The 26627-nt window shown below is 42.2% G+C and overlaps 1 protein-coding gene across 2 annotated transcripts in view; it reads right to left on the bottom strand.

Annotated features, from left to right (window-relative positions):
- Window positions 1-9951: 9951 nt before the first annotated feature.
- The window catches only part of POLR3B (polymerase (RNA) III (DNA directed) polypeptide B), a 136810-nt gene continuing 120134 nt past the window's right edge, over window positions 9952-26627 (bottom strand). For both annotated transcript variants that reach the window (XM_011975527.1, XM_011975528.1), the window contains exons 24-28: window positions 23875-23978; window positions 23120-23286; window positions 18662-18775; window positions 15858-16031; window positions 9952-10721 (exon numbers count right to left, since the gene is read on the bottom strand). In XM_011975527.1, the coding sequence (XP_011830917.1) occupies window positions 10592-10721; window positions 15858-16031; window positions 18662-18775; window positions 23120-23286; window positions 23875-23978 (689 nt within the window). In that variant the 3' untranslated portion in view covers window positions 9952-10591. The remainder of the gene's footprint in view (window positions 10722-15857; window positions 16032-18661; window positions 18776-23119; window positions 23287-23874; window positions 23979-26627) is intronic.

Here is a 26627-nt window from a genome sequence, read left to right as displayed (position 1 = left end):
ACCTCCTTTAAGGTACAGAATGATTCTGGCACATCAGTTAAGCGTTACACAAAACAGACGCGAGTGTTCAAAATCAAAGGCGTTTTTCACTCACGTGAAAAGGGATCAGTAAGCCGCATGAAAACTGGGGTGTGTAAAAGTCTCCAGGGCCTCTGTCCACAGCAGGAAAAGCTCAGAGCAGATTGGACACAGAGGGAGGCAACCTCAGCCGCCCATAACTCAAGAGATAGAAGGCAGTGATCTTCCTGCACTGCCTCTGTTTCATGTGCGGGCTCCTGCCTCTGATCTTATGGCGGTTGCCTAATTGCCAGTGACTGTTTCTGTGGACACGAGGGTCTGCTAAATGTGTAAGGCCTGCATTTTTCCAGGGGAGACTTTTTCCTTTGCACATAAGCCAAAGATTTCTTTATATACAAATTCCTTCTTATGCAGGTCATCAGATTCTTATGTGGGGAGCATTAATGCTGTGTTCAATGCACACAGCTGAATATAGACATTATATATAAAATCTGGTAATATGAGGCAGTGTGGACACTGGATGGGAAGACCAACAATGTCATATGCATGTCTTCAATTTCTTTCACACATGAGACTGTACTCCCTAAGTCAGTGCTAGGTAAATACTTTAAGCTGTTTTGTTTCTGGGAGTGGAGATTGCTTTACTTTCAGTCAACCACACCCTGTGACCCAGTCTCCATTGTAACCAAAAGTAAACATTTAGAAATTTTTGAACAAAAATTTAAACTTACTTCTCCAACAAAGACGAAACCCTACCCTTAGCATGAGAGGCTGTCCCACTTAGGTAACCAATCACGTAGCTGGATTGAACTTAATCTAAAAAGAGGGGAAAATGCCATTATAGAGGGATGGAAATTACGTTTCATAAGGAAGCCACTTCCAAGTAATCATGATGAGAGCTGGTACTTATTGAGCTTTGTTATGTGCTCAATTGATTGATTCAATTAATCTATGAGTAGGTACTATTATTATTATGGGAGACAGCGTCTTGCTCTGTTGCCCAGGCTAGAGTGCAGTGGCATGATCATAGCTAACTGCAGCCTCAAAGTCCTGGACTCAAGTGATCCTCCCACCCTCAGCCTCTTGAGTATCTGGTACTACAAGTATATACCACCACGCCTGGCTAATTAAAAAAAAAAAAAAAAATGTGTGACCGGGCACAGTGGCTCATGCCTGTAATCCCAGCACTTTGGGAGGCCAAGGTGGGTGGATCAGGAGGTCAGGAGATCGAGACCATCCTGGCTAATACGGTGAAACCCTGTCTCTACTAAAAATAAAAAAAATTAGCTGGGCGTGGTGGCAGGCGCCTGTAGTCCCAGCTACTTGGGAGGCTGAGGCAGGAGAATGGCATGAACCTGAGAGGCAGAGCTTGCAGTGAGCTGAGATTGTGCCACTGCAGTCCAGCCTGGGTGACAGAGCGAGACTCCATCTCAAAAAAAGAAAAAAAAAAAAAATTGTAGATGAAGGGTCTTGCTATGTTGCCCAGGCTGATCTTGAACTCCTGGGTCCAAGTGATCCTCTTACCTTGGCCTCCCAAAGTGCTGGGATTACAGGCATGAGCCACTATACTGGGCGAGTAGGCACTATTACCTCATTTTTACAGATGAGGAAACTGAGGCAAAATAATCTGCCCGAGATCATAGAAGTTAGCAGGTTGTGGAGGTAGGATTTGAAGGCAGCCAATTTGATTGCAGAGTTCTTGCTCTCGACCACAGCATGCTCCTGCCTCGCAGCTGATGGGTTGTGGCTGTCAGAGCTTGGTGTTCAGGAGTCTGAGGTCAAATTCAGGTTTAGCACGAGAGACTGGCATGAGCGATTAGGGAGCCACCGAGAATGGGAGCACATATATGTGTATTTGCCATCTCCGACTTTATTTAAATGATAAAGTCCTATGACATCTGTACTATCAGAACTGTGCGTGTCTCAGAATCTCTATAAATATTTACTCCTGGATTTTTGTAACATCTGACACTGAATAAGGTAATTAGAATAACTCTCCCTGCAGGTAGAGCAGGTAGTAAATCACAAACAGCCTCCTGTTTCATTGTCTGGACCGATGTTTCCATATTTCAGGTCCTGACAGATTATAGACATACTTGGGACATGCAAGGCCCAGAGTAATGACAAAGGAAACCTTCCCGTAACTCACAAAGAGAGTTGTTGATGCTGAGATTTCTGTGCTGGGTACCCAGCTCTACTGCTGTCACGTTAAAATGCAAGCAGGACTTTAGTGTGCATGGAAGAGGACCCTCCCTAGGAGTTTCAAGCCCATTTGTTCCCACAGGGCCATTTGAGGCAGAATTTTCAGCGCTGGGGTGAAGTGGGAGCTGAACAGTCCCTGCCACATGGCAGGCGGGCAGATGCAAGGCTGAGGGATGATTGAGTAGATGATGAAAATCAGCATATGTCCTTGACAAAAACAAAAAATAGGCTAGATCTAGGACAAAATCAAGCTGGGGGCATATGTGAATGACAATGGAGATGATGACTGATCTTATTTTTAGGACTATAACAATACCAACAGATATATAAACGTATAGTGTATAACAGGAATGAAACTTATTTAACTTAATGACCAACATATGATTGACTGCAGCTTGATCTGATGCCATGACAACTGACACATGAAGAAAAAACAAGGGTTTGCATTCATGTTCACATTTGTTAATACAGGCCCTCAATTATCCAGAAGCAGATTGGCTATCAGTTTCCTGAGCACAAATCTGCATAAGTACACTGCTGAGACTGTTCTCAATTGCTCTGGAATTTAAAACACTTTCATACACATTGTCTGGTTCGGTGGTTCTAAACTGGGGGTGATTTTTCCCGGCAGGGAATGTTTGGCGATGTCTGGGGACATTTTTAATTGTCATGATTAGGGGATGTTACTGGCATCTAGTGGGTGGCAGCCAGGCATGTTGCTGAACATCCCACAATGCACAGGACAGCCCCACAACAGAGAACTAGCCAGCCCCAAATGTGAGTAGTGCCAAGGTTGAGAAACTGGCTTAGTTTGAAGTTTACACATAACAAAGAAAGAAAAGCGAATCTCTATCAAGTGTGTAGCATGGGGTAGGCCCTGTTCTAAGTGCCTCACTTAAGAATTAACTCATTTATCAATCACAGCAAACCTATGGGGTAGGCACTACTCTTACTCCTGTGTAAGCCCGCATAGGTAATTAGGTGGGGAGGTGTCACATACCCACTGAACAGATGAGAAAGTTGAGACTCAGCTTATTAGTGGAAGCACCTTGACTCCTTTGTTGGTAATACCACTGCCAACTCATTTTTAGGACAGCAGCCCTAAGGCTGGTCATACTCTAAAGCAAGCTTGTCCAACTGGCAGCCCGTGGACCACATGTAGCCCAACACAAATTCATAAACTTTCTCAAAACATCATGAGAATTTTTTTTGTGTGTGATGGAGTCTTGCTGTGTCACCCAGGCTAGAGTGTAGTGGCCCGAATATTGGCTCACTGCAACCTCTGCCTCCTGGGTTCAAGAGATCCTCCTGCCTCAGGCCTCCTGAGAGGCTGGGATTACAGGTGTGCACCACCATGCCCGGCTAAGTTTTGTATTTTTAGTAGAGATGGGGTTTTGCCATGTTGGTCAGGCTGGTCTTGAACTCCTGACCTCGTGATCTGCCCACCTCGGCCTCCCAAAGTGTTGGGATTACAGGTGTGAGCCACTGCGCCCAGCTGCGATTTTTTTTTTTTTAAGCTTATCAGATAGAGTTACTGTATTTTATATGTGGCCCAAGACAATTCTTTCAATGTGGCTCAGGGAAGCCAAAGGTTGGACACCCCTGCAAAGAGAGTTGAAAAATCCCAGCACCAAACCACCTCTGCGGGCACCAAGGAAGCTGTGCAGCAACTAGAGCATCTCTGCTGACTTCAGGGCTTTGCTGTGGGAGAGGCAATGCTGTCCCATCCCTTCACGGACTTGGACAGCAGACTGACATGACCCGCTGAGACAGGAAGAGAAACTGGGGCCTTCTGAGTACTCGCTCAGAAAGGCCCCCTTTGAAGTGGGATATCTTTATGGGAGTAGCAGGGAGTGGAAAGGAAGCTAGAGGGAGAAAGCAGAAACCTCCAGCCCCAGATTGCTGAGCCTCTCCCACAGATTTTCTGAGCAGGTTTGGGGAGGGGCCTGAGAATGCGTATTTCTATCAAGTTTCCAAGTGATGCTGATGCTGCTGGTTCAGCGACCAGACTTTGAAAACTACTGGCCTAGAGGCATCCCAGTTGAGTGTGGCTACTCCCCCACCCAAGGATCTCTCATTATTACTCAGCCAGAAAAGACATTATTCCACTTTCTTCAAACAGTGCTCCTAGGAGTCACTATTTGAAGTACAGCAAATTCACCAAACCACCACATGAACTATATTAAAAATGTGCCTGCAAACTTCATCCCAGCATCCAATACAAAAGATGCTGAATTCATCATGTTTTAATTGATTCACATCACACCTTGCCTCCATTAATGTGGATGATTGGGAGTTAGCCAGGCTTAAAATTTATTATGCATGGAACAAGAGCTATTACCTGAGCTTGAAAAACACTTTGAGCATAGTGTGAGATGTTAGACTTGTGAGTAAAGATGTGAGTGTCTGGTTGTGCCGAGATTCTCTGTCATGACATCCTGATCACGACTTTGATCTGCTGAACCAAATCTCTTCATTGCTTCTGGAGCCTCTTTCTAAAACCCAAACTGGTAGCTTGGCATTGGTAATCTATATACTTCTAGATTGCTACTACTCCCCCCCCCCCCCCCCCCCCCCACCATTTAAAACTGCCTCTTTAAAGCTTGGCATTAATTTCCCACCAATCTTATCCCTGTGGGCTGAAGTAGTAAAAGTCAATTTTTGGTCAACAAGTGAAATAAACTGTTTTCAAGACACATATGGAGTAAATATGGATGGTAAAGAGGTGCTACTTTTACAGTCACTCTTCTGACCATCCGTTTCACAACGAAATTATTTACAGGTCTCTCCGAAACTGGCTCCTCTATTACTCAGATGGCCGAGAACCGATGGGCCCAGCCACCAGCCCTAATGTGCTCACCCTCATGTGGTTCATTACTGCAAATAAAGGTGTTGGCCAAAATGATCTGAAGCAGCTGAAAACTATCCCATTATGTAGCACCCAATCAAGGACTTCTGTGTTTTTTTAATCCTTTACTTGACTCTCACCACATGGAAGCATTTTGAGAACGTTCTGTGGGCTTCATGAAACTATTCTGGGACTCCCGCGCCGACAACAGGCCTCACTTTGATGTCAGTGCTAAATGGCTGTTCCAGGGAAGCGTGCTCACTAACTCTACCCCTTCTTTACGCCCGTCATTGTTAAACAGGGCAGCTTTCGCAAATCGCTTTTGCAAAATCTTATGGTTTCTGCACTTGGTCCTAGTTTCCAAACTCTCTCTTCCAAAGGAAACTCAGGGTTTGCCTTTCCTAACTCTTGCCTGATGAAGTTGTACAGTTGTACACTGCCAGTCCTGGCAGTGCTGTTAATAAGGTGGATATGATTATTACTGGTTATCATCAATGAAGACAATAACAAACATTCGTGAACACCTGTTTTGTGCGAGGCACTGTGGTAAGTCCTTTAGATGCATTATCTCATTTAATCTTAAAAATAGCCCCAGGTGTTGGTACTATTACATTCTCTATTTTGAAGATGGCAAAACTAAAAGAACACACACACTATATTTGGGGTGAAATATCTACTATGTGAAGAGACTGAAACAGGTTTAGAGCTTGTATTCTTAAACTCTTAAGCCACCTGGTAGATTAAAAGAATGATGTACATTCAGAAAGGTAAGAAGTCTTGAGTGAATACAGCTTAATGCATTTTCATAAAATGAACACATCCATGTAATCAGCACTCAGATAAAAAAATATTACCAGCATCCTAGAAGCCCTACTCTTTGCACCTCTTAACCATTAGCCACCCACTCTGCATAGGAAAATCTTATGACTCTTCATATTATATGTTAATTTTGCCTATTTTTGAGCTGTAAAGGAACTAATATAGTGTTTCTTCTGGGCTTTTTTTTTTTTTTTTTTTTTTTGAGATGGAGTCTCGCTATGTAGCCCAGGCTAGAGTGAAGTGGCACAATCTCAGCTCACTGCAACTTTCACCTCCCAGGTTCAAGCAATTCTCCTGCCTCAGCCTCCCAAGTAGCTGGGATTACAGGTGCCCACCACCATGCCTGGCTAATTTTTGTATTTTTAGTAGAGACGGGGTTTCAGTATGTTGGTCCGGCTGACATCAGATGACACCCACCTCCGGCCTCCCAAAGTGCTGGGATTACAGGTGTGAGCCAGCGCACCCCATCTGGCCTTAATTTGTTTTGCCCCATATTTGTGAGATTACCTATGATATTATATGTAGCAGCAGCTCATTTTTCATTGCTGTATTCTACTGTATCACTGTATTAGTCCATTCTCACACTGCTATAAAGATACTACTCAAGACTGCATAATTTAAATAATAAAGTAAAGAGGTTTAACTGACTCACAGTTCTGAATGGCTGGGGAGGCCTCAGGAAACTTAAAATCATGGTAGAAGGGGAAGCAGGCAAGTCTTACATGGAGCAGGCAAGAAAGATAGTGTGAGAGCACAGAAAAAATTTACCATTTATAAAACCATCAGATCTCGTGAGAATTCATTCACTATCACGAGAACAACATGGGGGAAACCACCCCCATGATCCAATCACTTCCCTCCCTCAACACGTGGGGGTTACGGGTCCCTCCCTTGATACGTGAGAATTCCGATTCGAGATGAGATTTGGGTGGGGCACACAGCCAAACCATATCAATGACCATACCACAATTTATTCTGTTGCTAATAGGCAGGAATTTTTTACAACCTGGGGCTACTATAAATAACGCTGCTAGAAACATTTTTGTACACACATACTGGTAACATACACATAAATATATTTCTGCTGGCCCACACCTAGGAATGGAATTGCTGGGTATGTTTAGCTTTAATAGATACCTCCAAGTTCTATCCGTGCTGTTATGAATTGGCAAATGTCTTCAAGCATATAATGGACTGAACTGTGTGTCCCCAAATTCATATGTTGCAGCCCTAGCCCCCAGCGTGATCCCATTTGGAGATAGGGCCTTTAAGAGAATAATTAAGGTTGAATGAGGACATATGAGTGGGACCCTGATCCAACAGGACTGGCATCCTAAAAAGAGACACCTGAGCTCACTCACGTGCTCCCTTATTGTGTACCAAGGAAAGGCCACGTGAGGCTGCAGCGAGAAGGTGGCCGCCAGCAGCCAGGAAGAGAGGCCCACTAGACCCAACCCTGTGGACATCTTTTGTCTTGGACGTTGAGCCTCTTGACATGTGAGAAAATACATCTCTGTCGTTTAAATCCACCTAGTCAGTGATTTCACATTTTATCAGCTGGAGCTGGCAAATCCAGAGGAGTGGTGAAGAACCTGAACTCACTTCAGTGTACTTCCTTTCTATATGGGATCTTGGCCTCTCCGATCCTGGCAGCTGGGCAACTTTGTGCCTACAGTCTTGTCTCCCTAGCCCTTTGATTCTGTCAAAGCTCATGTCAGGGTCACAGACTCTTAATGGCTTTGTAGCGTCATCCTGTGCCACTTCCAGCCTGGCAAAAGACTGGAGGGAAAAAAGTGCTTTGAGGGTGGTCTGTAAAACGTTACTCTATCATTACTGGAAATGGAAATCTATTTATAGAGTAAATAATTAACTCTAAATAAAGTTTAAATAAACTCTTTAAATAAAAAATAACTTTATTTTTTAAAGTTATTTGTAAGTCAGTTGTTTTTAACTTACAAATAACTTAAAAAAATAAAACCGTAGTGGGACTAGCTTACCAAATCTGGCTGCTGGCTTTTTTTTTTGTCCCTAGACATGGGGTCTTGCTGTGTTGCCCAGGATGGTCTCAAACTCCTAGGCTCAAGTGATCTTCCTGCCTCAGCCTCCTGAGTAGCTGGAACTACAAGTGCCTGCCACCATGCCTAGTGTCTGGCTGCTTTTCATTAAAGTATTTCTCAGAGTCAAATAGCTATTCAAATGTGGTATTTGCTAATTTTTGAGATATCAATCTGATAGAATATTTTCCTTTAAGGATGTCTCGGTTTGAAAACCCATACTTTCTAGATCTTGTAAACTTAGAGAACTTATAATTTCCTAGACACTTAGAAAGGCGACTCCCCTCAGAAAGATTAGACTGGCTTGGAATGTTTTCCTAAGAAAGATGTTCATTTATAAGAGATACAACCATTCAAGGGCATCTGAATTTTTAAAAAACGATCACTTTTGATGGCTGTAAAACATAATCACAGATAAAACCAGAACAAAGCCCTGTATGTGAGAATGCCTGGTCCCGAGGCCCTTGCTGTCCCCCTTGTTAGCAGTGAGGCTCTGGGGAGTCACTTAGCTACGTAGGGCGTCAGTTTCTTCATGTATAAAGGGCATAATCATGCTTGTGAAGTGTTTCCAAATCTCCAGAGCACTGTTGGCTGCTTCGCCCTGGGCACTCCCTCAGCACTGCCGAGGTTAATCCTCAGCACTGACTGCAGGGCAGTGCTCCATGACTAGCACACACGTCTTGGCCTCCTCCACTAGACCATGTCCTTGGTCAGGCAGAGGCCTATCCTGTTCTTTTATCCGTAGTCCAGTGCCTTGTACGTGGCAGGTACTGAATGATGAACAACAAGTCCTCCTGCCAGCACCCAGCACACTGCCTTTAACCCTCCCGGCCTGACCCTCTGAGTGTTCACTGAAATGGTGTGCCCTACGCTGATATATATATATATATATATATCAGGGCAACTGCATCTTTGATAGATTTGGGAAGTGGATTTGCTACACGATGTGAGATAATCAGTATCACCCTAGAAAACTCCTTTAAAAGCCCACAAAGTACAGTATGATTGTATATTTAATCCACTACAACAATCCTTAATGCACCATCAATTTTGAGAACCCTAAGCTAGGGTAAAAAAAGGAACTGGCATAGCAAAGATCTAGGCATTCAAACTCCTTTTTGAAATATCTGTTGAAATACACATTGAGACCAGGCGCAGTGGCTTACACTTGTGAACCCCGCACTTTGGGAGGCTGAGGTGGGTGGATCACCTGAGCCCAGGAGTTCAAGACCAGCCTGGGCAACACGCGAAACTCCGTCTCTACCAAAAATACAAAAATTAGCTGGGTGTGGTGGCATGTGCCTGTAGTCCCAACAACTTCGGAGGCTGAGGTGGGAGGATAGCCTGAGCCCGGGAGGTTGAGGCTGCAGTGAGCCGTGATCTTGCCACTGCACTCCAGCCTGGGTGACAGAGTGAGACCCTGTCCAAAAAGAAAAAAAATAAAAAAGATACCTATTGAGTCCCTGCCATGAGGGCTGAGGAAGGCCTGCTCGCCTGCAGTGTCCTTCATTCTGCTTTCACTGATACCTCTATGACTGCTGCACCTACGTGTGTTAGAGATTTTTTACTGTGAAGAAAACGAAGTGAGGCTGAGTTCTCAAGTCAACGACTAGCCTGGGTCCCTGGAACATCCCTCTTTTGAAACCCAGTACACATTAGCTTGGGATCTTTAAAGGCTTTGAAAAAGTCCTGTGGAATATTTACTTGGTTACCCCAGTTTCTCAACCTTAGTTTGACATAGAAGCTTGATTCTTCTTGGTATATGATACCTATTAATATTCTGTGGAACATCTTCAGTGTGACATGCTGGGAATGAAGCCTTAGGCCATTACTCAAAGCATTTCTGACTCTGATTTTACAAACAATTCTTAACACAAATGTTTGGCTTCAGGGCAGCAGTTGAAAACAAATTAGAAATGAGTAAGGAAGCCTGTCAGATTAGAAAGAAAATGGACAGCTAGCATCCTGGCAGGTATGGAAGGGACAGAGTATGACAAAGCAGCCACGGGGTTAGATTCAGATATTTAATGAATATTGTTGCATGGTGCAATCATGGAGGTTCAAAATAATAGCAATTGAGTCCATAAGGGAAGATGACATTCTTGCTTGACAAGAATGTCATTATATTTCACCAAGACTAAAATTACAAAGTTTCGGTGTATAAAGGCAAGATTTAATTGTTGGGAAAATTTATCAGAGCCAGCCACAAAAGCCAGGCTGACCAAATCAAATGGATTCTTTACATCTTCCAAGTTTCCAGAAGAACCTTGAACATCGTTAGCCAGAAGATATGGTAAATTTGACCCCAGACATTCTCTTGAAGGAGTAAGGTCTTCTAATGAGTGAATGTCAAGACATCAGCACATAAGTAATGGTTTATTTCTCCTGTAGGTCACATCCATCTGTGAATCAAGCTGCCTTGCAGTCCACATGGTCAGCATCTCTCCCATGGCTCAAGGTTCACTGATCAAGGTTGTTTAGCCAGTCTTGTAGTATATCAAAAGCCTCTCCATTTTTTTTGTTTGTTTGTTTTAGTGACAGAATACACAAGGGAATTCTTCACAGGAGGAGTAGTAGTCCTAAATCCCTTCTGCTTTCCATTGTATTGGATGTATCGCTTGTTCTCTTTAATAATCATTTTTTTCTATCCTCATTCATTGTACTTGGACAGTTTTAACCTGGGGATAATGTTCATAGACTGTAGCTCCTGGAAGAGCAGCTTGCAGGCATACGGAATACGGAGGGAAGACACGTGGCAGGATGACTTGCAGTAATGGCACCTGAAACCCAAGTCAGCAAGTGTTAGACAGCAACTCGGAAACAAAGGCCTTCACGTAGGAAGTGAAAACGGTCTCTATAAAGTTCTATTATCATTCTATCAAATTATCTTTCTGTTCCTAAGTGTTCAGTTGCACTGTCATATAAGTACATATGCGCCCAGAAAAAAAGAAACATCCAAGGAAGCAAAAGAAAAAATGAAACAAACACCATTCCCTCCGGTGTTCAAAGCATGCAAGTTGAGTCAGTCGTTACCACACATCTAGCCCTTTCTCCTTAAAATGTAAAACATCTGCCTATATACTTGTTTTGAAAGAGCTCCAGAAATCTGAACCATTGGGAAATTTACCCAAATTTGATTTTTTTTCATTGTTTAAGGAGTTTTAAACTAATTCAATCAATTTCCATGTATTTGATAAGCATCTACTATACTAGCAGTATATTATTCTAGGCAAGGTGCTCAACAATTATAACTTGGTTTCTGTCATTGAGATACATAAAGTCTGATGGAAAAGACAAAACTTCTGTAATAGGACAGTGGTATTCAATCAAATGGTAATCAGGCTTGGTTATTTCTATGAGTGTTGGAAGGTACATGTTGTCCCTTGTGAGAAATTAAGAAATGTATGTATGTGTGTATGTGCATATATATTTCCACTTAACCCTAACAACAACAGCCCATGTTCCTAACCAATTTGCCTCATATTCCAATTAGGACTTTATTTTCTCTTCTTTCCGGAAGAGCTGGTAAACTGAACTTAGTTCTTAAATCAATGGCTACAACTGTAGAAGGGTCCCTGGGGAGAAAGTGATTTATTCTTTCAGGTTTCAGATCAAAATAGGACCTTACCCTACTCCTCAAGGGTCCGCAGCAGCTGGGACAGTAGGTATCCAGTACAAATCCTGACTCTCAACAGGTAGAAAACTAGGTCCTCACAGTTAACGAGGAGGAAAATGAATCCAAGAAGAATAGCAACTGAGGCTTGGAAGATCTGGTGCTGACCAGGAACTGGAGGAGGATTCCTTAGTGAACAAAGGATTGGCCATTCTGGAGGGCAGTAAGACAGTGTGTGTAAAAATGTAAATGTGCATATTCTTTGATTCTGTAATCCCAAAAGTGACAAAGGGATGTGTACAAGAATGTTGACAGCCACACTATTTATAACAGCAGAACGTGAGACTATGCAAATGTCCACTGGGACATTTACATAGAAGACTGAAACCATCAGACCTGCTGTTGTGGATGCACATTTATTGAAATGGAAGGTGTCCAGGACAAACTGTGAAGTGAAAAAAGCAGTTTGTTAATCAGCATGGTCCCAAGGGGGCCCTCAAACAGGTTTTGTAAGTGTATGGAGCCCCCAAAATCATATGTAAAATTTTAATTTTTTTGTGTGTATATTTGTATCTTTCTCCTCTTATCAGAATCTTGAAAGAGTCACCAAAATGTTAATAGTGGTCATCTCTGGGTGGTGGGAATTAATGTGACTCGCTTTATATTTGTGGTAACTTTTGAATGTTTTACAATGAGCAGGGATCATTTTTGCAATCAGTAAAATAAAGCTTGTATTATTTTAGAAAAGAAAAGTAAGCACTGAGGCTGAGAATGTACACGTGGTGGTGGTAACTATGCAGTCTCCTGAGGAGGAGAATGAGAGAAGACTAACCCTCACAAATGCACAATTGATGCTATGACGAGGCGACGCAGGGTGCTTAACCTGTATTTGATCCGTCGATAGTACAAATATAAACTTGGTGAGTTACTTTTTCTTAAAAGATTATTTAAAGACCTATTTAATACATTCGAGTTTAAAAATTATCTTTTTAATGTGCTTAGGTGGATGTAATCTATCTAGGAATCATGTTCATGCTTTCATTAAATTGGGGAAATGGATTTAACAGGGGTAACTTTTCTCTTCTTCTGACTAGTACATTACCCAATGACTCCAATCCAAGCTAATCTATTTTACATTTCCATATGTACTGATTCATATTCCAGAAAGCCCTTTAATCTTCTCTATTATTAAATATTTCTCCATCATTTAAAATGTTCCAGTGTGCATGTGTGTGTATAAAACCTGACCTTACCTTGTATCTGAACAATCTGCAAAGGTAGAAACTTGACCTGAACAACAATAAAATGAACGGATTTTTTTAGGGCAAAGGTAGCAAAAACGGGAGGCTGTGGCTTCACATGAGAAATGACTGTCCAGTGAAACATCCTCTATGAGCTAATTATCTTAACAGGGATTTTCTTTTTCCTGAAGTCTTCCTTTTGGACCTCGCTTTTGTGACTTATACCCTTAGTGTCTTCTGTAGAACAACAGTCGTGCTGTAAACATCCCCATAGCAATGCCTCACTAATGTGCAAATCCCTGACAAAAGGCCAGTTTCAAGGTTCCGAACTGCTCTAATTACCCAGCCTCCATTGTGCCGCTCATTAAAGAGCAACTTCCTCCAACGACGCCCATGCTCCCTCCCACTCAACCTAGCACACATGATCAGGTAATGATGGGAAAAATGACAGCATCATTATGCTCCTCGGCCAGAAAGCAGCACCCGAGGCGGCGGCTAGACTACTAGAATGGATTAGGATTTTTTTCTGTTGGCAACAAGGGTATAAGTAGGCCACTCAAAATCAGACATACGGTATATATTGAGGTCTGTTTAATTACAGTAAAGATCCTCAAAGTGTATAACCTGATTTAGTTCTCTTTCAAAGGATTTCAAATACAATGCACACTGAACACATACGCTTCAAAATCAGACACTGCCATCAGATGCTCTCTAAATGAGACAGAAATGAAGCAGGAAAGAAGATATACATTTAGCAGAATGATGTTGAGGATCAATCACTGCTTACAGGTCTTCTTGCTTACATTACCTTCCCTGGGTAACCAGTGGCGGAGGGGGGAAGGTTCTCAAAGTGCATAAGTGAATCGGGTTGACTGTTTTCTTTTTTCTTTGGGGGTAGGGAGAGGGAGGAGGAATGCAAGGGGGAGGAAGAGAAAAGGAAACGTTTTGAAGTTCCATGACCTCTATTTTTAATGACATGATTCTTCTGTACCATCCTTTCAAAGTAAATTATTTAAAAATGCTTGTGTCAAATTTGAAGATTTAAGCATAGTGGAACGAGGATTCAGGCATCTTCCTATTACATGATTTCTTTTCTTTTTTTTCTTTTTGGTTGCACAGCCCAGACTATAAAAAGCAAGCTCAATATGCATTTCAAAAGACAAACAGACATCTCAGGACTGAAGCAAACCCTCATCTCATTCATATAAGAAACAGCTAGGCTTATCCTCGGAATCATGTCACCTCTTCTCTGCAACCTTATGAAAGATGAACTGCAAATGGCCACCTCTTCTGTTAGTTTTTAAAGTGAAATGATCTCTTCACGGACAAAGAGTCTTCTACACCAAAATCAGGAAATAACTGGCTAAAAGGTTTTGACATTTATCTGGCAAGGGATACACTGTGTTCTAAGAAGCCCACTTGTTCAACTTGTGATTGGCTTTTTTCAACTTAGAAATTAGTAGCTCAGGATGGCAAGAAGTTGAGACTCTGTCTGGAAGGAAACTACAGTGGGGACTCAATGGGGAAACGGTGGCCCACAAATTCCTCAAATTCCAGCAATGAATGTTATTTGGGCCTAACTATATCTTGGGGATGGCCCCTATCTAGAGAAATGGCACTCCAGGGAGGGCAGGTGAGGGGCAATGAGGGGGTGAGGCTGGAAGCTCTGCAGCTTCTGCCTTAGATCTTGTTGGACCTTGCCTCTGATTGAAAAGTTAAGTAAAGAACTCACTTTTGGCTGGGCGTGGTGGCTCATGCCTGTAAATCCCAGCACTGTGGGAGGGATCACTTGAGCCCAGGAGTTTGAGACAAGCTGGGCAACATGGTGAAACCCTGTCTCTACAAAACATACAAAAGTTAGTCAGGCGTGGTGGTATGAGCCTGTAGTCCCAGCTACTCAGGGGACTGAGGTGAGAGGATCGCTTCAGTCTGGGAGGTTGAGGCTGCAGTGAGCCGAGATCACACCACCGCACTCCAGCCTGGGTGACAGTGAGACTCTCTGTCTCGAAACAAAACAAAACCAAAAACAAAATAAAAAACCCCTCGCCTCTGGGGAACTACGGATTCTCTTGCCCACAGGAGTGTTTTAGGAATAACCCTAAGCGAGCTTTTTGTTCTTCGGCGACAGAGTGGAATCATTACAAATAGGAAAGGTGGTGCAACTGCACAAAAACAAAAAAAAATCTAGTGTCATCTTTTAAGGTGACCTTTGTGTACCAAACTCTACACAGAAATTATAAACTTTACAAACAACATGATTTACTTATTGGCAATCCTATAAATGCAGGGTATCATTCAACCAGTACTCTTTCATGAAGCATCTACCAGGTCCCAGGCTGGAGAAATGAGGGTAAACATGACAGGATGCAATGAGAATAAAGTAGAAGATAAGCTCCTTGGGAGCAGCCATCATCTGTCTTGTTCACTGCTGCATTTCTGGGGCCTAGAACAGTGTCTGACACTTAGCAGATACTTACTAAATGTTTGCTGAATAAATTACTGAGACAGACCCGGTTTCTGCCCTCACAGAATCTACCGTACAAGTGTGAAGCAGCTAGCCTTGGCAGAGAGAGTACAGACAAGGGGGCAGGGTACCAGGTCGTCTTGGTCTTGGCTCTTGGCTCTGTCACCAATTTGCTGTAAGACCTGGGGCAGCATCCCTGGCTCTTTGGGTCTGAAGTTACAAATGAAAGCATTCGATGTAATGTTCCCTAAAGAGGTTTCTTTAACACACTGTGATTCTAACATCCAACAATGCATCTGCTAGAATTTTCACAGGCAAATAGTGTTATAAAAAGTACCTGAGATAATATTTAAAAGAAGATAAAGTTTGTACTCCTTGGGAACTGAGCCTCTAGCTGTGTAGGAAGTAGATCACAATGCAGACAAATGAGACATGTACACAGAGTATCCCCAATGACAGGAATACATGCATGAGGGAGGGTATGTTAGTGATCACAGACAGAGGCTGGAGAATACGCGGATAGGATCCAGGGTCAATTCTTGAGCTGTGATTTAAGAGGCAAGAGGTGTGGTATGAGAGACATATGGTATCCACTTACCAGCCAGAATACCCCAGAAGTCCACACTGCCCACAGACATCAACCTCAAAGGCATCACTTGAAATCATTAGTCTCTCTAGCAAAAGCATACTGGCTCCATAACCGATTAAACAGTCACGTTCCATTTCTCCAAGACGCAAGCCACCATCACGAGACCGTCCTTCGGTGGGTTGCCTTTGAAACAAGTTATTAGACAAATGTGTTATTATTCTGCTAAACAAACAAAGAAGCAGCATCACATGCTGGCAGAGAGCACGAGGCTTTGGAGCAGGGCTCACCTGGATCCAAATCAATAACTGGACAGTGACCTTGAACATGCTACTCAGCCTCAGCTGTAAAAGCACATAAGCACACCTATCCCAAACAGCCTGAATTGAGAAAAAATACTGATGGTTGTTATGGTTAAATGAAATTAATATATAATTACATAATCTCATATGATATAACAACATATTAATATATAATCGAGAAAACACCATTACTATTACCATCACTATCATTATTATTAGAACTTAGCAGAGTTTTCAAATCAGGAAACAATGTCTTTGAGTATTTTCAAAGATGTCTCAGTATTCTATTATTTAAAAGCAGAAAAACTAAGCAGAACAGACTGGGGGGGGGAACCTGGATCCTCCAGTAGTTGTGGCCAGAGCTGTTAGCCTCTTGAATGGATTCCCTGTGGTTTGTGTATATGCTGGGCTTGAGAATACTTTAAAAGGTTCAGAATCCAGGACCCAGAGATCTAGGTAAAATCAGGGGGATCTGAACAATTTAGGTAACCCCATGTAGGTATGGATCACACAAATTATTTGGGGGAAAAAAAAGCAAGCTCCCTGGCAGGCTTCTTAAAGGTAATCTTTGAGCAGGGGTGACCATGCACCCCTTGTTTGCTGTATTCCATAGCATCTTTTAATCTTTGTTGTTGCTGCCATCTCCCAAAGAATTAAGAAGGTGAACACAGGGTATGCCAATACATACCAAAATTTTACGATTTTTAGAATTGTTGTGGTTTTAAGTTTCAATGTGAAATCAAAGAAGTTGTAGAATACTTGTTGAAAGGAAATATGCACATGAATAACTTACAAATAGGTCTAAATAAACACATTATAGTGGAAACTTCATAACTGAGCACACTGATACATTTTTATCTGCCAGTAGAAACACGCATGGGCAGTTGCTTCCTCCACCTGAGGTCAGTGAACAAGGTAAAGGTAGACAGACCACATGTGGACAGAATCCAATACTTGGATTTTAACCAACTAAGATAACTGACTACAGACAAATGCACTTGAGGCAGTCTTCATATGGAAGGCACAAAAGTAATACCAAAGTAATAACTTTTTCTACACAACAAAGCAAAATATAGGAAATAACTGCTTTGACATTTATGTTACTCTGAAATAGTTTTTGGATGTTGTAACTGAAATGGAAGTTTAGGAGGGGACAGCATTTAGGGGAGAAACACATCTAACCCAATGAGGGTCCCATTGCTGAAGTGATTATTGTCTTCAGAATCTCAACTTCTCCTCCCTCTTTGCAGTTTTAAGCCCACATGTGTCTATCATTTCAACAGAAATGTGCAAGTGCTCAGTTTTAAATGGTCAAGGAATTGAGTCATCTACACCTCTCCCTTGGTTTAAAAAAAAATAAAAGCCCCAGCATGAGCTGCCTCATCCTTGCCCCCTCTCCACATTGTTACATCCAGGCTGTGCTCAGTGAAAGTGGGGAGGGAACCGGATGCTTGCCGATGCCACCTGTGGATAGGCATTGTATCCATTCTGTATTCACACTCTCGACATTTACCGGCACCTGTTAAGTAGGTATATTGTCTCCACTTTAAATACGAGAAATGCTGAAGCTGAGCATTTCATCAGACTGTGGTCATCAGTGATCTGTTCAAGGCTTGTGATGGAACGAAAAGGTAGAGATGAGAGCGTCTGACTCCAAGGCCTGGGTTCCCTCCCTTAGCCCAGGGTTCCTCAACCTTGGCACTGCTGACATACTGAGCTGGGTGACTCTTTGTTGTGAGGGGCTGTCCCTATAGCATCCCTGGCCTTTCCCTACTAGATGCCAGTAGCTACTTCCCCAACCCCAAGTTGGGACATATGAAAATGTTTCCAGATGTTGTTAAATGTCCCCTGGGAGGCAAAATCATCCCTGGCTGAGAACCACTGCCCTCGACTACGCATTTCCAACTGGAAAAAACAGCACTAAGAACATGTGAAACTTAGTAGCTGTAATTCTCTTTCCCAAGAAATTTATCCATTCATTAACACACAGACACTGTGCTTGGGATCGAGGGTATACCTGTATGGGGTGCAGGTGGCCCCTAACCTCCTCTAGCTTACTCAAGTAAGTCTGCAAGTGGAGGTGCCTTATGTTTCAATAACATTAGTTTTAAAAAACTCCAATTGTGGTTTATGCTAACAATTAATGTATGCATGTGTCTTCTGTGTACACAGGGGCATATCAATGTGTGTGTGGGTATATACATACACATCTTCTTATATGAACCTTTATAAATAGGACCATATTTGCAGACATTTACACAGTAAATAGTTGTGTTAGGAGTCCACTGGCAAGACCTATGGTGGGTTTGCTCTTGCACTTGTGAAATATTTTGTAATTGGCTGCTACTTTTTCATGTTAATCATACATATATGATTTTCTTAAAGTCAAACTTGCCAAATTTTGACATCTCAGGAAAACAGAAACTTTGTTGAGTCTGCTTTTTGCCATATCTGGAAAATACAAGGTGGGCTTGACTGCATTATCAATTCTTTTTGTAGGTACTTTTCTCTTACCTGGTAAGGACGGCTCGTGGGCCCCGGGCCCGGGCATGCATTTTATCCAGCACCATGTGTTTCAGCTTCTGATAGTACACGGGGCCAAAATATATGTATGCTTCTAAGGGCTCACTGAAAGAAAGATCAAGTGTTGTGGGTTAAGAAACTACGTTTGGGCTAACAAGAGACAGCCTTTGGACCCATCACTGGCAGGTCCTTACTCATTTATGACTGACTGGATAAGAATGATTTTCAGTCTGTAGTGAATGAAAAGACTAGTTCTAAAAATATGAAAAGTACCACAGCTATATTCAAAGATAAATAGTTTTACAAAGAAATAGACACTTAAACAGGTTGGGAAACAGTGTGTATGGGATGATCCCTCCTTCAGGGTGACCTCCCTGGTCAGGCCACCATCCTTTCTTGCTTGGGCTGCCACAGACAATCTTCTATTTAATCTCCCTGCTTCCACTCTAATCCCTCAACAATCTATTCTTTGCATAAAAAGTCAGGGGACTCCTTCTAAAATGTAAATCACAATAGGTCATTCTTCTGTCCTCAACTCACCAATGGCTTCCTATCATACTCAGAATCTGTACTGCCAACATTCTATATTATGGTCCTATAGTGAGACATACTCCAGTTCCTGCACACCTTACTATTCCTATTCCCATGTCCTGACACTCACGCTACTCCAGCAACACTGGCCTCTTCATTACTCCTCAAATGGAGCAAGCCTGTTCCTCTCTTGGGGCCTCTGACTTACTGTTTCCTTTGCCTGAAACACTCTCCCACCAGGTACTCACATGGCTCTGTCAAACATTTCACCTGCTCAGAGGGACTTTCCCTGAACATCTAAAGAAGTTCTCCTCCCACCTGACATCGCCACTCCGGCCCCGTCTCAACCTGACCCTTTGGTGCACTTGCCCCTTTTGATACCGTGGTGTACAATTTATTATCTCTCAGATTATTGTGTGTCCTCCCCACAAGAAGTAACTCTGCAAGGATAAGCACTTTGTCTCCTTTGTCACGGTGGCTCCAGCACCTGTGACCCTGCCTGGCACACAACTCGTACTCAGTAAATGTCTATTACATAACTGATTCAATGAATCTCTAGAAAGGCTGTAATAAGAGTTTAAGAAGAGGGTGAATATACATGTACTTTGACAGAAGAAACCTTTTCTCATTAGTCTGGAGCAAGAACAACCAGAGCACTGATGTCTTAAAAAATTTTTTTTAACTGCCTCAAACTTCCTTCTTCAAAGGGAAGGAAGCATCTACCATGTGCTACTTAATCCATACAATGATCCAGGGAGGAAGAACTGTCACCTCTATTTTGAAGATGAAGAAATGGACACAGACAGCCCGAGAGGTTAGGTAAGAGCTGGTGAGTGGTGCAGTGGGGATTCAAATCCAGGGCTCTCCCTGCGACACTGGTCTGATTTGGAACAAGTAAACTCTGGGCTACAGCATGATGTAAAAGCAGAAAAAGCAAAGGAAACAACAGACACAGCAGAGAGGCAAAGAAAAAGCTTGGCCCCTGCTTGCTCCGTGTCCCTGATCACATTCTCAGCATCCTAAGCCAGGGCTTATGCAGTCATCAGGCCATTCTGCTAACTTCAGCACAACCTGGTTCTTGGAAGACACAGAATAGAGTGGAAGGCACAATGGAGAGGGTATCAAGAGACCCTGTCCTTGTCTCAGTTTTGTCACACAGTAATTACATGACCTCTCTAGCTGAGCGTTCTTAGTCATACAAGGCGGTCAGAACAAGATTCTTTCCAGCTCTAACAGTGAATGATTCTATTCCTCAATGGTAGGGTTGCTTATGGTAGAATTTATGACACTCAGTTACCCAATGCTATTCCATCATCCATAGAGTAAAGCCATATGCAATTTTTCCTCCTACCTATGTTCAAGAATGAACAAAAGGTGAAAGCTGGTGGTGATATGTTTAAATGCCCTCGGGAATTTTTAACTAAACAGTGCTTCTCAGATTTTGTCACTGAAATAAATGGCAAAGAAATGAAAACTCTGGCTGAGGGCTTAGGGGAAGGCAGTGTGGACTGGGATATAGGCTAACCATTATCTATGGCAAGCAGGATATAACCCATCCAATTCTTTCAGTACAAATTATGTTCATGAAGGTCCACCAAATTGATCCTATGGTTTTGCACTTTCTGGTCAACATATGGCCAAAAATGTGCCTTATTTCTGGGTGGAGATGTGAAGAGAAGGTTAATGAATTTAGCAATGACAACTATGTTTTCTGAAATGGTCACAATTATTTTATTGAACCATTTCTGAAATGGTCCATTGGTCTTTTCCTGTAATGTGATTTTCTATAACATCTCAGGAATGATACACCTAAGAAATCCATATTATTATAGTCTTAATAGGCAATTTTTAAAAGCACTCCAACCATTTCAATCACATCTGGAGAGTCTATTTGCAGCACTAAAATCAAGCGCTGTTCTTACACATGCTTCCATGCTGAGTGTCACTAGTGTTCAAGTGGTTTAAAACCTCAGGGCGCGGTGGCTCACGCCTGTAACCCCAGCACTTTGGGAGGCTGAGGTGGGTGGATCACTTGAGGTCAGGAGTTCAAGACCAGCCTGGCCAACTTGGCAAAACCTCGTCTCTACTCAAAATACAAAAAATTAGCCAGGCATGGTGGTGCGTGCCTGTAGTCCCAACTACTTGGGAGGCTGAGGCAGGAGAATCGCTTGAACCCCTCAGGGAAGCAGAGGTTGCAGTGAGCCGAGACAACACCATTGCACTCCAGCCTGGGCAACACAAGTGAAGCTCTATCTCAAAAAAAACCCCCCAAAAAACAAAAAACAAAAAAACCCCAAAGCCAACCAAACAAAAAACAACACCTAGAAGAACACTATAAACACTAGGTCCTGGAGTTTTATCTGGCATAAAATACATAAGTGTGTATTAATTTAGGCAACTAATTTGATCCTTTAAAACCACGGTGATTCCAGCTTCAGAACCTTGTCATTCACGATCATTGCAGGGATCTGCTTCTCACAGGTTAACACAAGCTCCCAAGCCTGGTCGCCTGGCTCTATCTCCCCTCCACCCTCACCTCGGGCCGCCAGCACTGCCTCTTCACTGCACCGCAGCCAGGCTGGCCTCTTCCTATTCCCTGAACTTACCAAGCTCTTTCCCTAGCAAAGTGTTAAACATAACTTTTCCTCTCCATTAAACACTCTTCGAAAGCCCTATCCTTCTCACCCTTTATCTCTCAGCTGAAATATCATATCCAATTCCTCACAGGGGCCTTCTCACCCACTCTGTCTCCATTTTGGTGAGAGCTATATGTACTTGTATTTATTTGTCTGCATTCCTTTTTTCAATAAATGTTTATGGAGTGCCTGCCGTATGTCAGGCCCTGTGTTATGCCCTGGAAATAGAACAGTAAACAAAACAGACCAGCCCTGCTTTCATGGAGGTTACGTTCTAGTTGGGGAGGCAGGCAATAGTATTATTATGTAGTATATTTGAAAATGGTGAGTGCTACAGGGAAAATAAAGCAGCAAATGGGCAGTACAGGGTTATAGTTTTAAATTAGATGGTCACAGTAGGCCCTACTGAGAAGTTACCTTGTGTCTGTTATTTTTTAATGTCTAGCAACACATCTAAATGGTCAGCTCCATAGAACTGGGACCATGTCCACTATATTTATTGGTATATACTCAGTGCCTAGCACATATTAGGTAGGTGCTTAGGACATCTTTAGTGAACACATGCACAAATGTTAGGCCTCGGTCTACCTGTCAAAGCATTTATTATTCTGATACTCATCACATAAATGCAGGGAAAGTTCAAGAGTTAAAGGAAAACTTTGCATTATATGTAATTGATGTGTTCCTTAAAAGTAGGTATAGGGTAGAAATCATATTATGGTAAATTAAATCTTTTCTACTTTATTTTTTTTGAGACGAAGTCTCACTACATTGCCCAGGCTAGTCTCAAACTCCTGGGCGATCCACCTACCTTGGCCTCCCAAAAATCTTTTCTACTTTCTAAATTATAATCTTACTAGTACAAACAGCACTCCACAATTGTTAGTTTTCTAAATTTAGATTTTCTGGTATCCAGTTTCTTAAAAAAATAAAGCTTAAGGCAGATAGCTTTAACGCTTACACCTTAAGGTGGGGTGTCCAATCTTTTGGCTTCTCTGGGACGTATTGGAAGAAGAACTGTCTTGGGCCACACATAAAATACACTAACGATAGCTGGTGAGCTAAAATTTTCTTTAAATCATGAAAAACTCTCATAATGTTTTTAAACAAAGTTTACGAATTTGTGTCAGACCACACTCAAAGCCGTCCTGGGCCACGTGCCGCCCACGGGCTGTACAAGCTTGCCTGCAAGTATACTTAATAGAGTACACCTTAAAGCTTTGTCTCCCCTATCCTAGTAAAACCATTCTTTTTCTTTAAAATAGCTCAATCACATGCTTACCCTGTGATGCCCGATGTAACATAGTCTTTCCCCAAGTAGTTATAACCGTGGCGAACGAGGTCCTCACACACATCCTTCACTTTACTGCCTCCAAACGCAGTGCCGTAGTGGAATCTGCCATCCAGCACACCGGCCTTGCCAGCCAGCAGCTCAATGAGCTTCCCCACCTGTGGGATGTGAACAAATTAAGTGAGCACCTCCCTGTGGCACAAGCACTCTCTCTGCTTATTTATCTCCAGCTTATTTCCCCACGACCACTATTAATAACAGTGATAAATTAACAGAAGCAGTATTTAAGCTTGACATGTGTGATCTAATTTTATGACTCTCAATACCCTATGAGATAGGTCGTATATTTCTTCATTTTACAGATGAAGAAACTGAAGTATGGGGAGGATAAGCAACTTGTCCAAGGCCACACAGCTGGTAAGAGGTGGAGCCAGGATCACCAAAAATAATCACTGAAAGGGAGATCCATTTAGGTTCAATACAAGGAGTTCTCTTTTGCTGAGGGGCAAATTCATCACTCAGAAGACTCCACTCTCAAAGGGAGGTATAGACAAGCTCCTCATTCTTTCTGTACAGGAGAGTGGCCCAGAATCGTCAGGGGCTGGAAGCCTGTTTATCTGGCAAGGGGCGAAAGAGCTCTACCTGAAAAAACAGCTTCAGAGTCCTTGTCACCTCCACTCTAACTAAACTAACTGCCTGCTTCTTCCTTAAAGGCAGTGCCTCTGAAAAACCTACAGGTCACTGACCGTCATTCGTGATGGGAAGCCGTGTGGGTTCATGATGATATCCGGACAGATGCCAGAATCACAAAATGGCATGTCTTCCTGGGGGACAATCAAGCCACAAACACCTGGGGGAGAGAAGATTTCATGCCACATAAAGCAAATCGGCAGAAAGGAAGAATACAGTACTTAATTAGGATTTCCCTGCTGCTATTTCTATTTCCACTGCTCTAAAATCTTCCCCATGGCCTCTATCAAGAGTAACAAAAGCAATTTTCAACAATCCTGCTGGACAAACAGTTCAAAAACGACTCTCCTTTCTGTGCTGCTGGCATGGCACACAATGGTGCTGTCAGGCTGCCTGCCCACCCTCCTGTGCCACAGAGACTGAAGAACAGCGGCTTCACTGGACCCCAGGCCTGTGGCCATCCCTGAAGCTTTAAGTCAGCAGCAGTTTTGCTCCTCATCAGCTAGTTTGTGACCTGCGGGGTTCTGCACCCAAGTTAAACAAATCCAAGTTCTCTGACCCCAAACACAGAAATGACTGGATGAGGGGTGTGCTTACAATGTGGTTTTAAAAAACAGTGACAAGAAGTACCTGTGTGTGGCTGATGTGCTAACAGGTTTACCTCTATATAGGCTGCAGTGCTCTGGCTGGTTGGCTGATTTTTCCCAGGGCTTCCCTGGCTGAGTCTAAACTGCCCAAAGGAATTTTAATTCCTATAGCTTACAACCCATTAGGAAAGTGATCTTTGATTGAACTTGTAAAGTTGAACAAGAAAATTAAATGCCAAATCGTTCTTGGAAAAAAAAGGTTAGAATTAGAAATGGAATTCTAAGAATGAAAACAACAAAACAAAAATCTACCAACTCCATGCACTACTAATATTCTCTTAAATTAATTCCCTTAATATCATTCTAACCTATAGGGGATTTTGTTGCTAAATAGTTTTTTATTCCTCTGATTTCTTTTTCTTGGGAAGAGGAGGAGGAATAGAATTTAGATTGTTAACTACAATCTTCATAATTTAGAATCAGAAAACTAGTGTACAGTGGCATTGGATTAAGAAAACAAACGCTTTTACATTTGTAGTAAAAGATAAAATTCCTTTTCTCTGTGCGTAAAGTTATCCACTATCTGCCCCTATTGCAAAGAAACTGCTCTCAAATATTTCATTCAATTTGACTGTATGTAATTATTCCAACTATTTTAATAGTTTGTGATTTGTTATAATCACCAGGAGCTAAAGTCAAAAGAAAAAAGAATGCCATTTGCCTATGTAATACTGGTTATTAATATTCTGATTTCTTGTAGCTGCCCACAATATGGATATTAAGTTTGTGGAGTTGAATTCTAGAGCATGTAGTTAGTTTAAATTGGCTTTTGGGTTAAAATGGTATTGTTTATTATAAATATATGCTTTCCTACATGAAGAATAGAAACAATCATTCAGTTCACTTTATTTCAAATTCAGCTACAATGTGTTAGAATTTCAATCAAGCAGTGTGACCCTTCTTTCTTCCTTCCAAAAATCCATCTTATCCACACTGAAATTATCTGACAAAACCCTAGGGCTACTGGGAAATCTACTTTGAAAGAGATCAAATTGTAAATTTAGGTGCACCGACAACAACATTGTTCAGCAGTGAACAAAATGTTAAAAACGGCAATCCCTAAAGGGGCCGGTTCTGGGACCAGCTCAAGTGAGAATGGAATTTTGGCTGGTGAGGAGATGGAGGGTTCAGCTATACCCCTGAAAAAACCAAACCAAAGAGAAACCTCAGCACCCCTTAAGCAGCGGTTCGCAGGAGGAGGCCGGCGTCTGCTCAGGAGGAAGCTGCCTGTCCACCCTCCATCAAGAGAAGGTGGGAGTGAGGGCAGGAGGTGCAGAAACTGACCAAGGAAGCATGACGTACTTATATTGGGGGTGGGTAAGGAGAGGATGACTTACATTTTGTGTTTACAGTTTGAATTGACATATTTAATTAAGCAAATGCAACTTTATTATGTTATTAAAATGAAAAAAGTGCTCGTTCCACTGAAATGTGAATCTCTAATACCTTTGCTTGAAATCTGATTAATCATATTTAGTGCAGAGCTTCCTTCTGGGGAAGCTGTTTTCTTATCAGCCCTCTTCTGATATTTTGTTAAAAAAATACACATACGTAGCTTTTGGATCTTTTTCCTTCTATTATAGGAACTGCTTTGGCAATATCTGCACCAAGGGCACCTGTAAGTCAAAAATTAAATCTTAGCTGACTTAAAATTACTTTAGGCCCTGAAAACCCTTTTATATGCCAAGATGGTTCCCATAGCAGACAGCCCTGTGTTGTTTGTTTTGTGTGAAAGTGAATGATAAAAGATCCATGAAATCGACACAGAAAGCCAGAACAGCAGAAAGAACTGAGGGCTCTCCATCATTGCGGCTTCTACCCTCTGCTGACTTGAGGAACAATGGAAGCTACACATCCAACTGCAGATCTAACACAGCTGTGCATTTCATTAGATGAAGAGCACTAGTGACACAAGTAAATAATTAACTTATTCTGGTCCGCTGACTGTGCTTATGAGACCAGTCATAGCTGACAGATTTTAATACAAGTTAACACAAAGAGACCATAATGAGCTTAGAAGTTAAAACAAAATATTTAGACAGAATTTGATGATCTCGAATCTCAAATTAGACAGATGATTTTTAAAAGTTTGTATTTTACTGAATTCATTAGGGGTAGAAAGAGAGTTCTCAATCTTAGAACCAGACTTTTCTTTTTCTAAC

Source organism: Mandrillus leucophaeus, unplaced genomic scaffold, assembly GCF_000951045.1.
Source record: "Mandrillus leucophaeus isolate KB7577 unplaced genomic scaffold, Mleu.le_1.0 Scaffold157, whole genome shotgun sequence".
NCBI classification, from domain to species: Eukaryota; Metazoa; Chordata; class Mammalia; order Primates; family Cercopithecidae; genus Mandrillus; species Mandrillus leucophaeus.
This window is presented reverse-complemented; position numbering and strand designations above follow the sequence as displayed.